The sequence below is a fragment of the Phanerochaete carnosa genome (assembly GCF_000300595.1).
Source record: "Phanerochaete carnosa HHB-10118-sp unplaced genomic scaffold PHACAscaffold_10, whole genome shotgun sequence".
Taxonomy (NCBI): domain Eukaryota; kingdom Fungi; phylum Basidiomycota; class Agaricomycetes; order Polyporales; family Phanerochaetaceae; genus Phanerochaete; species Phanerochaete carnosa.
The window spans coordinates 722,138-735,829 of NW_006767637.1; the positions used below are offsets into that span (position 1 = coordinate 722,138).

Sequence of the window (13,692 nt, forward strand, 5' to 3'; positions counted from 1 at the left end):
CTGTGCAGTGCACCTCCCATTGCTCAGGATTCCCAGAAATTGTTACAATTTTTCCTGCAGGAACGACAGGATGTGTTCTCTGGGATCGGACGATGCTTGGGTCCAAGTCACTTCATTCGACAGTTGAGTCTCGCTTACATAAGCAGGTATAAGTTATAGACGCATTTCCGATTTGGCCATCCTTACTCTCCTCCCTCTCCCTCCAAGCTCTCGTGAGCGGACTCCTCCAAACAAACAAACCGAGCAGCCCACAGACATGTCGGACGTAGAGCAGCAGGCGACCCAGGACACCGAGCCCAAGGTCGAGGATGCCAACGCGCCTATTAACATCAAGGTGAGCAAGGCCGCCTGGACGCATCTCAGGCCTGCGTCGCGCGGAAAGACGAGATCTAACGGTGGCCGTTTGTCTGCACGGCGGGTGTGTAGGTTACGACACAGACAGGGGACGAGGTTTTCTTCAAGATTAAGAGGAACACGAAGCTCAGCAAGCTTCAAGGCGCCTATGCAAACAAGGTCGGCAAGGATGTCAACAGCATTCGGTGAGTGCAGGCTCTTTTGCGGCCGCTTTCTCTCATAGATAGGGCGGCCTCCAACTCAACGGAGCGCATCCGAAGTCGGTGTCGCGAGATCTTCGCCTGCTGACGCGCTTTCCATCCATGATGCGCCGCCTGCGACTCAGGAGGTCTGAAGGTGTATGCTGACCACTGTGAATCAGGTTCCTGTACGATGGTAACCGTATACATGATGAAGACACCCCCGCCTCGCTGGATATGGAAGATAACGGTGCGTAGATCCCCTGAGGTGGTCGTCTGCTCGATGCTTACCCGTCTCTCGCAGACACGATTGATGTCATGGTAGAACGTATGTCGGCCCCTCTCTTCTGCAAACGAGCTCTTCTGACTAGAGTCTTTTTCTTTTACTGCAGAGGTCGGAGGTTCAGCATGATCTAAGAACGAGACTTGTACAATATTTCCTGTCGATCTCTCGTCTCTTGCTTCTGCTCGCGCTGTCTTCCTGTTGTTCACGTGTAATCCTTTCGTATCGCTGCATCGTTACTATATTCACCGTCAATTGTAGTTGTTCTTGGCTGAGAAGAATAACTTCTGGGCTGACATGTCCCAACACGTTGTGCCCAAGAGAGGGTAGTATCATTTCTTCAGCTCCGGCCATGCGAGCCGGCGGAATACGTCACCTCTTCGATGCATTTTACCTAAAATTTTAACATTCCTTGTAATAGTGACAGCTAGGAGCGAGGCACGCTTGTGTCCGTAGACCGCGCAGGATTTATACTTCGACAGGGCATGCATTCAATTACGCATAGCTCTCGACTGCCACATTATCCTCGAGGGTTGAGACAGACGAAATATGTCCTTCTACTGTATAAAGCACTAGGAGCATGCCGCTCTGCGATATCCTGGCACTCCTCTTCCTGCGCCACGACGCCCTTGCATAACCGCCGTCTGGCGCGGCATGGCCATTTCAATAGCCCTCATGGCTTCAGGAACGTCCTCCGCCGTCTTGTTCAGCGCGGCGAGGCTTCCTGCAAACGGTTGGAACGACTCTCGCGACGAAGAAAAAGGACGTATCTATTCTGAACAAAGCAGCAAGGTCAGGACGGCTCTTGAGAATAAACTCATCTTTGCGCTCATAAGTCCGAAAGACCTCCATGGCTGGTGGTAACGCGAGATTTCCCGAACTTGACTTCGTCTCACCATTTCGTCATGACAGGCCCGATAGCTTTCGCAGTCCACGCCGGCGAAGGAGTCCTCCTCGGCCAGAAATATGGCTAGGAAGACATGGCCAGGGTAACAGTACGCATAGTGTAAGCTTGAATGCAGGGCTCAGACCAGAGTAGCATGGTAGGGTGCTAGGTATAGAGATATTATCATGGGAGCTCCCAGATGCTTAGTGCTGCGCATCGGGGTTATACCACGCAGAAATGTGGCCTGACTTCCACAGGGTCATCCAGAACGCAGATCCAAGTTTTGAGCTTGAGCCAGGTCGATGGTGCCGGTCCAGGGGAAAGATGTGGAACGTTCTAATCGACCTCATTACCTCGGCTCGTTCGGGCGCTAAGCGTCATCTCTCCTTGCTCTCTTCCTCCTCTTGCTCCCTAGCCGACCTCTGATTTCCGGGCTCACATCATGTCGTATTTCCTCCCACATCTTCCTTCTGGCTGGCACGTTGACGAAGCGATCAAGTCTGAGGAAGACCGAGTTGTCGTCATCCGCTTCGGTCACGACTGGGACCCACAATGCATGGTCATGGACGAGACCCTCTACGCCGTCGCGGACAAGGTCCAGAACTTTGCTGTCATCTACCTCGTCGACATCACGGAGGTACCTGATTTCAACAAGGTGCGTGGTGCATGGCAGCACGCAGGACCCGATGCTGACGAGCGATGGCGCCGGGTGGCAGATGTACGAGTTGTATGACCCCTGCACGGTGATGTTCTTCTACAGGTATGTTTTCTTGTATCGTGTTTGTGTGTGCAATGTCGACTGTCCTTACACCCACAGAAACAAGCACATTATGATAGATCTTGGCACTGGTAATAACAACAAGATGTACGTCAGTCTTCGCTTTGCTTCGATGATGTCGGGTATTCATGACGTGTTCCTTCGTAGTAACTGGGCGATGGATAACAAACAGGAGGTAAGTTTGGTTGAGGTATTGATGTGGCGTGTTTCTGACCCCTTCCATAGCTTATCGACATCATCGAGACTGTCTACCGCGGTGCTTCGAAAGGCCGCGGTCTTGTCGTCTCTCCGAAGGGTAAGGCAGCTCCTCTCCCATCTCAGCGACTCATCATCCTTATTATATCGTGCTGCAGACTACTCTACCCGATACCGCTACTAGACGACAGACTGCCACCCATGAAATTCAGTATCTTGCAACATGCTTTCCCGTGGAGCTCTCTATAATATTACCTTGCAAGCTATGATTCGTCTCGTTACTCTCGGATTTCTTCCTCTCCGCTGAGATTATAGGCTGTTAACCTCCATACTGCCTGTTAGTTGGTCAGTACCCAGCGGGTTTGGCTCTAAATGCCATGGCAGCAGGCGCGGCCTCCCTGCGCGGCTATCGCTAAGATTGTGCCATCATGGTGAGCCATTTGCCACTTCCTTTTGCCAATACCACTATCCGCTGTAAATGAGTGACCGGATGCAGAGACTCTAATAATTATGATCTAATCGACGATTAGCCGAATCAGGGCCTCTGCGGATCAAACGCCACAAGGTCATTACCTCCCGACAATGGCCGACAATACAGAACGAGCTCAACAGCTCTCAGGTTTACCGTCTTGGTAGCAAACACGGCCGTCACGCACAGGTCCACATCAGCAGCCAGGAGGCCACTAAGCTTTGGCGTTGTAAAGCAAAGCCGGTGTGATCAGCTATACGACTTCTAAGCTACTTGCCTCACGGCTTCTGTGTCGAATAAACGGCTCACGATGACCCGGTGCAGCTCATTTGTAGCATGGTTTGAACCAAATGGGTCGCTGTCTTGTATGCAAAACTGTGCGCTCAGTATCCCAAGAAAACTCCTAACTGCATTCAGAGGGCGGTACGGGGCTTCGCAGCTCGACGAGTTCACATGCTTTAGACCTCGGTGAACTACTTTGCAGGGAGCCTCCCTATTGATAAGAACGTGTTAAGCTGCTTGTTGATATCGAAGACGTTTGTGTGCGCAAATGCGTTCACCAAAGCCTCTGCAAAGGTTTTTGCGAGGGTCTCCGCGACGCCGTCAATTCCTGTACATTTTCCATACAGGCCAACAGGCCAGACAGACCCGTCCAAACCTATCCCACATGCAAATAGAAAAAATCTCTCCGTAATGTGTAGCATAAGGGTACGGTAGAAGCGCATCCGCCATCCAGGTGAAGGAGGGTCCAATTTACACAGAAAACCGGCCTAGGTCGTGCATTCAAGGGCAAGGTTGGAAATACGGAATCCAACCTGATACGTTTACCCAACAACAGCAAAAAACGCGCTCCAAGTTGAACGCCTGCAAGGCACTCACACCGGCCCGTTACGAGGCAAGGCATGAGTCACTCACCGAAAAGCTTAAGTGGCCCAGCACTCACGCAACACCAGAACGGGATGTAGAATATATCGCAAAGTGCAGTCCGTCAAGCAATGCTGGTCAATGGACCAGAGGCCTCAGTATGTACAAACGAGGGCAAATACTGTGACAACGTATGGAGGGACAAGAAAGCTATATGGCACAGTATGACGCAGCTACAGGCGGCCCGCGGAGGGGAGGGGACGCAATATGGTACTAGTAGGGAGGAGGCGGAGGGTGTCGCGCAGCGGGTTACAGGTGTGGTTACAAATGGACAGGCGCAATAGTGCCGATTACGAGAGGGTGTGTGTGAAGGGCAAGCTCGGTGGTTCTACGGAAAGGCAGCGCCAAAAAAACAAGTGGCAGAAGGCGGGGCGGGAACGTGAAGTGTAGTAACCTCGAGAATGCACGGTAGTGTACGAGATGACGGGGGGGAACGGTGTTGATGTGTATGTGCAAGAGCCGAAAGCAAGAAAAAGAGCAACAAATATGTACAGTCTGCAAAAATATTAAAGCAATAAGATCAGCAGTCCAACGGGTCCAGAAAACAGAGACGAGGTCAACGCGCGGGGCTTTACGCAGGCTCCCACGCCCGGCCTTGGCCCAAACGCTGGTCCAGCCTGGTGCCCCAGCTCGACGGCGTCCCGCCCGCGCCACCCGTCCCCTGGACGGTCTCAGGCGCGGTCACCAGCGACGCGTGCGCCGTGCTGAGATCCGGCAAGCTGCCGTGCGGGATCGGGATCGGCACCGGCGCGCTGCTGCCGCCCGCAGCATGCGCCGTCGGGCCCGCACGCGCCGTGCGCACGCTCAGCTCGCTCGGCGCGCCGCGCGAGGCCTCAGACGTGTGCCGGCGCCGGCGGCGCGCGGGCGCGGGCACGGCCACGGCCACGGTGGCAGGCTCGTCGCCCACGACGGAGACGCCGCCGCCAGAGCCGGCGCTGCTGGGCGCGTCGTCGTCGCGGCGCGGCGGCCTGCGCGCGAAGCCGAACGTGTTGTTCTCGGGGCTGCTCGGCATCGGGTCCGGCGAGGCCGAGGAGTAGTCGTCGTCATAGTCCGCGAGGCGCTGCTGTTGCTGCATCGAGTGGGCGCGCGCGCGCGTGACGAGGTCGAGGGACGAGCGGGACGCGGCGGCGCCGAGGGAGTGGATGAGCGACTGCGCGCGGGAGCGCGCGGACTCGGAGCCGCGCGAGTTCGAGTGCGACGAGGTCGTGCGCGAACGGGAGGACGCCGAGCGCGAGCGCGAGCCGTTCGCGCGGCGGTGGAGCCCGCTCGCGAACTGGCGGAGCGACGTGCGCGACGCGGGCGCGCTCGCGCGGCCGTACAGCAGGCCGACGCTGTCGTGCTGCTCGGCCTCCTCGCCCGAGCCCTCTGCCTCGGGCACGTCCATGAGCGAACCCTCGCGGCCTTCTTCTTCTTCTTCTTCTTCGCCTTCCCTTTCGTCATCCGAGTTGAGCACGAACGGCACGGGCGCGTGCGGGCCAAAGGTCATGGACAGGTCGCTCGCGGTGCGCGTGTGCGCGCTGCCCACGCGCGACGGCAGCACGCCGGGGAACACGACGGGCGACGCAGACGACATCGAGCTGCCCGGCGAGCCCGCGGGCACCGTGCGCGCGCGGCTCCGCTTCTGCGGGTGGCGCGGCGGCATCGGAATCGCGCTGCTGCCGCTGGCGCCGCCACTGCCGCCGTTGCCGCCCCGCGCGCCCGGCGGCGGGCCGGACGCGTTCGAGCTGCCGCGCGACATGGGCGAGTCCGACGACTCGCGGTTGCCCGTCGACTGCGTCGAGCGCGAATTCGTCGAGCGGGAGTTGGTCGAGCGGGACTGCGTGGACCGTGCGGCGCCAGCGGTGGCGACGCTGGCGCCGGTGACGATGCTGGCGCGGTGCGGCGACGTCGGGGACGAGAGCGCCTGGCTGAGCTGGCTGCGGTACGACAGGGTCGAGATGGTGCTGCCGGCGCGGCCGCCGCCGCGGGTGCGGGGTCTGCGGAAGGAGAACGGGTAGCGCGACGGGACGGGCCGGCCGAGGCTCGACAGGGACCCTGACGTGCGCCGGTCGTCGGACGTGAACTCGCTCTCGCCCGCCTCGGCGCTGTAGCCGCCCTCGGCACTGAGCCCCTCGGCGCTGAGCCCTTCGAGCCCCTCGAGCTCTCCTTCCTCCTCGCCTTCCTCTTCGCCTTGCTCCTCTTCTCCTTCTGCCGCTCTTTCCCCGTGCCCCTCGTCCCTTTCCTGCGGCCCGCCTGTCTCGCGCTCGCTCTCGTCGCCCTCCTCCGGCTCGGGCGACGGCGGGAACGGCACGACGTCTTCGCTCGAGATCTGCGCCGCAGCGCCCGTGAACGGGTACGCCGAGAGCGGCGGCGGCGGCGGCGGCGGCGGCGGCGGTGGTGCATCGCTGCCCGAACTGCCGCTCTTGCCTCTGCCTCTGCCGTTTCCGTTGCCACTGCTTCTGCTCCTGCCGTTATCGCTCCTGCCGTTGGCACTGCTGCTGTTCCTCTCGCTCTCGCTATTACTGTTGCTATTGCTGTTGCCACTGCTTCCAGGCTGTCGTCCCCGATGGTGGCGACTATCCGACCCAGGCGACGGCTCAGGCGTCGCGAAGAGCTCTTCGGTGAGCACGCCCCGGCGCGCCGCAGCAGGAGGTGCACCCTGCCCGCCAAGCCCCACCGCGGCAAACACGCGGTCGATGCCCTCGAAGCCGCCCTGGTGCTGCTGCTGCTGTTGCTGTGCCGCGCCGCCGCCCCCGTGCGCCTCTCCTCCTCCCTCCTTCGTCTTCTCTCCTCCCCCTGCGATCGCGCCAGGCACGCGCGGGAGACGGTCCGTGAGGCAGAACTCGTACGCGTCGACGACGCGGAGGAGCGTGCGCTCGCGCCAGGCCCAGGGCAGCGGCGCGTCGGGCGCAAAGGTCTCGCCCGCGGCGGCGACGGCGGCGGCCGCCTTCTCCGCGTCCTCCTCTTCCTCCCAGCGGAACCGCGGTCCGCACAGGCCTGCGCAGCCCTGCCCGCTGAGCACCCAGAGGCCGGTCCTGCATTCGCGAAAAAAAAAAAAAAAAACACCGTCAGCAAAAGCACAGGAAAACACAGAGAGACACGCGTCGACGGGACTGACCAGCTCACGAGGAGGACGACGGCGCGCCAGGCGGTCCACGCGGCGTTCGCGACGAGCACGCCGCGCGCGTACGCCGTCAGAGTCTGGTCGGCGGCGCGGAAGAAGGTGCCGTCGCGCGGGCGCACGCCGGCGTCGGCGAGGCCCAGCTCGCCCGGCTGCGCGTCCGAGAACGCGAGCAGCGCCGCGAGCGCGAGGCCCGCGCGCGGCAGGAGCAGCGCGACCGTCGGCAGGTTCTGCGCGTGCGCGTAGCACGCCTCTGCGAGCCCGTCGCGCACGCCGCCGCTAGAGGCGGAGGCTGAGGCTGAGGCAGAGGTGGGGGAGGACCAGGCGGAGAGGCGGATGTGTTGCAGGAAGCAGAAGTGTGTGTAGGAGGTGAGCGCTGCGAGCCGGCGCGCGGGTGTCGAGAGGTAGATGGGAAGCACGAACGGACGTTCTGTTGGGGGAAGGGGCGCGCGAGCGGTCAGAAAGAAGGCACACAACACACGCGCGCGCGCGCGTGCGAGGGAGAAACGGGCACGGCACTCACTGACCCTCCATCGCCGGACGAAGGAGTAGACGATCTCGTACATGACGAAGACGACGAACACCTGGACCGCCCAGCAGGCGATGTACGCCGCGGCGCCGAGGGCCCAACCCCGCCCGGAACCAGCGACCCCCGGGGCGGACGGGTTGGGGTACTTTGCGGCCCTGCATCCGTCATCATCATCATCATCATCATCAGCCAGCCATCAGCATCAATTGTGGCCTAGTCGTGGGGACTCACAGCAACAAAATGAACACGGCGTTAAAGTCGAAAAAGGTCTGGAGCGGGATGTGGGCAAAGACAAAGAGCGGGTAGAGGTAGTACCAGAGGCGCATGTTCCAAGACGGGCTGCGGAGGAGCTCGAGGTGGAGGGACGACGCGCGGAAGCGGGGGCGGGGCAGGGAGGGCGGGGACGAGAAGAGGGTGGGACTGAGGCCAGCGCTGGTGGCGCGGGACCAGACGCGGTTGTGGGCGGCGGAGAAGGCGCGGATGGGGTCGGTGGACTCGCGGCGGCGGGGGTGCCTGTCCTTGTCGCTGAGGGACGAGTTCTGGAGGCTGACGATGCGGACGGAGCGGGGCGTGGGCTTGCGGCCGACGCCGTAGAAGGGCTCGCTGCTGGGGCCGGCGTCGCTGTACATGCCGAGGCCAGAGGTGCGGGTGGAGTAGGCGGTGGGCGGGGCCGGGGGCGGGGGCCTTTTGGGGAGCCATGACGGGTAGCCCTCTATGGAGGAGTCGAAGCGGGGAGACTGGGGCGTGGACGTCGAGGGCTCGGTGCTGGCCTGCTGCTGGACCGGAGGCGCGCCAGGCTCGGTTGGGAGGCTCTGTCGCGAGGAGGAAGAAGAGGAGGATTTTGGAGAGGGTTGCGCCGAGGTCGGGGGGTCGTACTGGGTACGCGACATGTCGGTGAGGTACCGTCAGTATGGCATGCAACCCGTGATTAGGGTAAGAGAGTATAGGGGAGAGAGGGAGAGAGAGAGAGAGAGCAAGACGGAGAGAAGACGAGATGGAGAGTCCTTGGAGATTAGATGGAGGCGGGGGCGGTTTCGCGCGGCGGAGAGGGTGCGCACCAGGCACTGAGGAGCAAGCTCAGGCTCAAGCCTGAGGAATGCTGGGACCGTGAACGCGAGAGCCTCGTGTACGACAAACGCAGTCGCCGCCTCGTGTGCTCGCTCAACTCTCACACAGAAAACCGTTCAACAACGGCCAGCGCCCTGCCCTTGATGGCCGCCCCACGTGGGCCCCGGCAGGCGAACGGCGCGGACTGGGAACGAGCGGACAAGTTGGCTTGAGCAGCACCTGGCTGCTGGCACACTCGGAATCGAAACGAAGGTGGATGCAACGAGCAGAGAACGCGGCGGAGAGTGCACGGCCCATCCAACGCCGCGTCCCGTTGCCATGTCGATTCCTTCCGTAACATAACTGATAGTGGGTCCAGCTGCCAGCCATCGCGCACCCCGTTGCCACCCCTCGCCTCGTCATCGCGTCATCTCCTGCCCCTCGACGCTGCGTCGATCCCGTCCAGACGATCCCAAGTGTCTCAGACGCCAGGATCATCGCTGCGCACATCCGGACGCCGATCAGACAGAAGACCCTGCTGGCGAGGGCCTCAGAAGACGAAAGCCTGTCGTCACTTCCGCTCTGCTCTTCGGGCTACAGCCGCAGGCTGCACCGGGCAATGTCAGCAGCGTCAACAGCGCGAGAACAGGTCGTGTGCGCACCACAGCGTTCGTTGGCACACGTTGTTCTCCAAGGCGGGTCTCGTCCATGCGACAGGAGAGACACGTGTGGTGCTTACACCGCCTTGCGTGGCAGCACCGTGTTCTGAACGCGCTCTGGGAATGGGACTCTATATACGCCGCAAGGTCAATAGGGCCGCATGTCAAAATTCCAGGGTCTCAGAAGCCCCTCATCCGCCACGCCATCCGCAGTGCTGCTGCCTCGTGCTTGGGGTCCTAAAATTCGCCGTGCATGAATTGAACTTAGTGTCCTATATGAGCAGTACCTAGCACGCTCGAATTTTACACTTCTAGCCCTCACGGAGCAATGTCGGAGGACACCAAACGCTCATGTTCGCCTCCGAGGACCAGGTTGCAATACACGAGAGCAAATACGCGAACGGTCGTCATCATTCCCCGTGTCATACAGGCCAGGAGGTGTAGCAGTACATGCGGCGCCACGAAGCCTTGACGAGGCTCCCCGGATGGGTACGACAGCTACGTACTCTCTCCCGCACGCATACGCGCCGCAAATTGGGCTGATCCCACGAACAGCAACGGGCTCCTCGTATAAGCCGTCCCGTAGAAAATGTCAGAGGAGGCTCTCGCTATATGGCCCTAACATCTAGTCATGTCTGATTGGAGGACGCGTCGTCCAGCCCAGTTAGCTGCACGACTTTGGGCCGCGTAGCTAGTCACGCGAGCGCGCAGGTACGTCCCATACTCGGCATTATCCCGCCCACACCGACGCTTCGTTTCTTCACTGCTGGGATCTGACTTTATTGAATGGAGACGCAAAAATGTTGAATATCCTGCCAATAGCTTCTTGCGTTTTTCCCAGTCCACCCTGACCTCGAACTTGAAAGTTCAATTTGGTGATGAATCTTGGTAGTGCGGTTTTTTGTCGCGTCTAAAATACGGCGAAACTGATGGAAAGTTAAGCTAGTTAAGCTAATTAGATTAATTAGAATTTGTCTCTGATTTTTTCTCAAGTGAAAACGGCGCTCCGTCGCCCCAACTTGTAGAGCCAATCCTACGTCCTATTGGTCAACTGCACACCACATAGTATTAGTCGCTGATTAGCGAGCATGAGCGAGACCCGTCGAGAGAGATGGCTTTGAGATGGCCCTCTCGCCTGTCAGCCACAAAGTTCGAACCCTCGCTGGCGACTTGGTTAGAAAGCGCCTGGCGCATTGCTCTGAGACAGCGCGCTTGGGCTTGTTTAACCCTTCACCAGGCAGGGGTAACTGCGTCACTATGTCCATCACGACACGAGGTACTTCATGTACGCTCTAGTCGCACGCCAGGGGCGCAGTTGTCATACTAATTGGCCACTGTGTTCCTTAATATGGATCGACAGATGCGGGCAGCGCGAGCGTACCTCACGGCGTCGCTCCCGCCTCCGCATTAGCGACAATTGAGTCCCCACCCTCCTTCAGGTCCCGACGCTTGTCGCTTCATATTCGCAAAGCGGACCTTACAGAGTGTTAGGTTGGACGAAATATGATATATTGGCTGACATGGATGAGGCAGCCTGTTCTTTTCCCTCTTCCCTGATAGCAGTTTTCCGAAGCTATGCGCTGGGCTATCGCTCTCTCTGTCATGTTCTCTGTCATTCATGGTGGTTCACATGCGCGCACGTTGCTCACTCACCAACACGTTTCATCAACCGCTAAAGTGATCACGCCACTTACAGCTGGTGTACATGGGTTCTGGCGAAACACGGAAAACGCTGAACGAGCCCGCATGTCCAGTCGATTGGATGCTCTGGATATCTAGCACGCCTAGTTTATCCCGGGGACAGCCGGATTGCGTGTAAACTCCGTGTTTGACACCGCAGACTCGCAGCGCAAGTTCCTTTCATGTGAGACGGCAGCGGTTAATATAAGCCGACCTTGGCTCGTGCCTGGTTCAGTAATTAGGCGTCCCAGTGTGTGTGTCATGTTGATGGAGTCCTCGGAGAGCATAGATGCAAAGTGCTTCGAAGATTAATGCAAAGTAATACAGATAATCGTTAGTACTAATGTCAGTCCGCGATCGTCGCTGGCAGCACCGTGATAAATACTAGATAATTCAGTCGTAGCTTCCGAGCCATGAGCTCATTCATGCGCTTTTTGCTATATAGTCCTGCTGGCGAGTCCTGGTCGCGACGGTATTGAGCAACGATACCACGCGCAGTATACCCACTTGCTTGACAGGAGCATTCCATCCTTCCGGCAACTTTTCATCTCCGTACCACTGCTCCACAAAATTTCTCGGGATGGCGAGCGCCGAGTCCTTCACCCGCGGCTTGCCCTGCCCGAAGACCAGCAGTGCCACAGCCGACTCGCCGTGGGCGAGCCCCCTGTGCACCCAGTTCAATGGTTTCCGCTCCTCCAGCGCCCGGCAGATGCGCGCGCGCACAAAATCGTTCAGCGTCAGGCTGCCCTCCGCCTGCGTGTAGCCGAGCAGATTTTGGAGGAGCACGTCGTCCGGCCGCGAGGGTGCGAACTTCTCGCCAGGCTTGGCGTCGGCGTGCACCGTTGAGACGTCGTGTTCGATCCGGTTGTGCAAACAGAGGTCGTGCAGGCTGAGCGTCCACGACAGCTTCGTTCGATGACCGCAGATGATGACTCCCAGCGTCGACAGGAGCAGCGCAAACGGATACGAGAGGTTGTACACCTTAACAAGTGAGCACACGAGTGTCCACCAGCCGATGTTATGCCCGTCTCGGGGTCTGGGTTGAGAGACGTGAGTAAAGGATTGACAATTCCTAGAGACGGTAGGGGTACAGACAGATATCCGTGATTAGCCAGCGAATTCAGCGCTGGACACGGTGACCTGCTATCTCTAGGCAGGGGTGCACTGTACGCATAGTCGGCAGTGGCTGTCTTCTGGTCAGTCATAGTGGCCAAAGACGAGTCACGATTGTAAATGTGGGCAGAAGGGTATGTGGAGATGGACCTGTCCATGCCAGGCATTATTTATATCGGGGGCCGCACTTCCCAGGCCTGCAGATCTCTACGTAGTCACGCCATCAGGAACTGATAACAAGGCTGCGAGCACAGGCGATCAGCATATCGCAGTTTACCATAGACAAAAATAGAAACTCACTGCAGAAATCCAAAACTTGCTGCAGAAATCTAAAACTTGCTGCAGAATCTAAAACTTGCTGCAGAAATCTAAAACTTGCTGCATGTTATTGACTTCTCGTGAAGATGTGAGCATCAACATGAGCCTCTGCTCATCGCCATGAACAATGACGAACCTAGGTGTGTTCATGTGAGCGGTGCGGCACAGGCATGTACTAACATGCACGTACGTGCACAATCGCCTAACTAAAACTCGCCGCCGACGTTGTGAAACTCGCTCGGCGTTTGTGATGGTGCACGAGGCGCCCCTGTGCAAAAGTGCACCGAAGTGCACAGACCTGCACCGAAGTGCACACACCTGCACCAAATTGCACGCACCTTCACCAAGACGACAACCTCAAGCCCAAACTCGCATGGTCTACACTGAAACTCGCGTACCCTGGACATAAACTCACTTGGGCTACAATGGAACTCGCATGGGGTGGGCTTGAGGCTGCATAGGGTGGACACGAACTCACGAGGGCTACAACGGAACTTGCATGGGTACTATAGTCTTCTACAGGCCCGTCAATTCAGCGTCCCTACACTTCAAGTTCCCGGAGGTGGATTTGGTAGCGTAAGTGATTACCACTTTCCATCTGTTTCTATATTCCCTAATTTTGCCATGTATGATCATAGTGTGATGCTGCATGCGAATCCTGGGAGAACGACATTACCATGGGCATCTAGCCGTCGTCATCAACATAGCGGAGACTCGCTGACACGCTGTCCGTCAGTCTTGCAGCACCGCACCCTTTGACACGGCCATCATGCAGTGTTACTGCACCGCAGACTACATGATGAAGATGAACGCCTGCTACAGCTGCCTGGTGCCGCTCGTCAACGACCCGAGCTTCACGTCGAACGAACAGACGGCCATCAACGGTGGATGTCTTTCCCGTCCAACGGGTCCTTCGGCGGTACGCTCACCCACACCACTCACACCCCAGAGTTCGTGAGTGCGTGTGCGGAGGACGGATATCCCGCTGCTTCAGTCACGCTCGCCGGCGGCGGAGGCGCAGCACCCACTTCGCCCACAACTACAGGCGGGGGCGGTGTCTCGTCTGTGTCTGCGCCTGCACCCCTGACCAGTGGTTCCACCACCAAGCCCAAGGGCATGTCTGGCCTGAGCGGTAGTGCTACGCACGTCGGTCCGGCCTCGTGCATCCTGTTAGCTGG

General features: G+C 58.9%; 4 protein-coding genes across 4 annotated transcripts; 2 read left to right on the forward strand and 2 right to left on the reverse strand.

Annotated features, from left to right (window-relative positions):
- The first annotated feature begins 203 nt into the window (after nt 1-203).
- PHACADRAFT_263001 (uncharacterized protein) lies at nt 204-1,333 on the forward strand. The gene is made up of 5 exons (XM_007400145.1): nt 204-334; nt 427-539; nt 716-783; nt 838-861; nt 926-1,333. The coding sequence occupies exons 1-5, from the start codon at nt 257-259 to the stop codon at nt 943-945; spliced, it is 303 nt and encodes a 100-aa protein (XP_007400207.1). The 5' UTR covers nt 204-256; the 3' UTR covers nt 946-1,333.
- Nucleotides 1,334-2,116: 783 nt separating this feature from the next.
- Nucleotides 2,117-3,000, forward strand: PHACADRAFT_263005 (uncharacterized protein). Its single transcript, XM_007400146.1, has 6 exons — nt 2,117-2,357; nt 2,419-2,462; nt 2,520-2,567; nt 2,628-2,655; nt 2,706-2,775; nt 2,834-3,000. Exons 1-6 carry the CDS (start codon nt 2,145-2,147, stop codon nt 2,857-2,859), a joined length of 429 nt encoding a protein of 142 aa, XP_007400208.1. The 5' UTR covers nt 2,117-2,144; the 3' UTR covers nt 2,860-3,000.
- Nucleotides 3,001-4,639: 1,639 nt separating this feature from the next.
- On the reverse strand, nt 4,640-8,587 carry PHACADRAFT_32092 (uncharacterized protein; the record flags this gene model as incomplete). The annotated part of the gene is made up of 3 exons (XM_007399924.1): nt 4,640-7,082; nt 7,166-7,852; nt 7,929-8,587. The coding sequence occupies 3 exons, from the start codon at nt 8,585-8,587 to the stop codon at nt 4,640-4,642; spliced, it is 3,789 nt and encodes a 1,262-aa protein (XP_007399986.1).
- A 2,818-nt stretch (nt 8,588-11,405) lies between these two features.
- Nucleotides 11,406-12,315, reverse strand: PHACADRAFT_263009 (uncharacterized protein). Its single transcript, XM_007400147.1, has 2 exons — nt 12,179-12,315; nt 11,406-12,119 (listed from the first exon to the last, which is right to left on the reverse strand). Exons 1-2 carry the CDS (start codon nt 12,286-12,288, stop codon nt 11,507-11,509), a joined length of 723 nt encoding a protein of 240 aa, XP_007400209.1. The 5' UTR covers nt 12,289-12,315; the 3' UTR covers nt 11,406-11,506.
- Nucleotides 12,316-13,692: the final 1,377 nt, after the last annotated feature.

What these genes read in the sequence shown, in the direction of transcription:
- PHACADRAFT_263009 (XM_007400147.1), bottom strand. Translation starts at nt 12,288, where the DNA reads ATGACTGACCAGAAGACAGCCACTGCCGACTATGCGTACAGTGCACCC. An exon ending in CTGGCTAATCACGGATATCT is followed by an intron (nt 12,120 to 12,178) that starts GTCTGTACCCCT and finishes CTCTCAACCCAG; the next exon opens with ACCCCGAGACGGGCATAACA.
- PHACADRAFT_263005 (XM_007400146.1), top strand. Translation starts at nt 2,145, where the DNA reads ATGTCGTATTTCCTCCCACATCTTCCTTCTGGCTGGCACGTTGACGAA. An exon ending in ACTGGTAATAACAACAAGAT is followed by an intron (nt 2,568 to 2,627) that starts GTACGTCAGTCT and finishes GTTCCTTCGTAG; the next exon opens with TAACTGGGCGATGGATAACA. An exon ending in TCTTGTCGTCTCTCCGAAGG is followed by an intron (nt 2,776 to 2,833) that starts GTAAGGCAGCTC and finishes ATCGTGCTGCAG; the next exon opens with ACTACTCTACCCGATACCGC.
- PHACADRAFT_263001 (XM_007400145.1), top strand. Translation starts at nt 257, where the DNA reads ATGTCGGACGTAGAGCAGCAGGCGACCCAGGACACCGAGCCCAAGGTC. An exon ending in ACGCGCCTATTAACATCAAG is followed by an intron (nt 335 to 426) that starts GTGAGCAAGGCC and finishes GCGGGTGTGTAG; the next exon opens with GTTACGACACAGACAGGGGA. An exon ending in GATTGATGTCATGGTAGAAC is followed by an intron (nt 862 to 925) that starts GTATGTCGGCCC and finishes CTTTTACTGCAG; the next exon opens with AGGTCGGAGGTTCAGCATGA.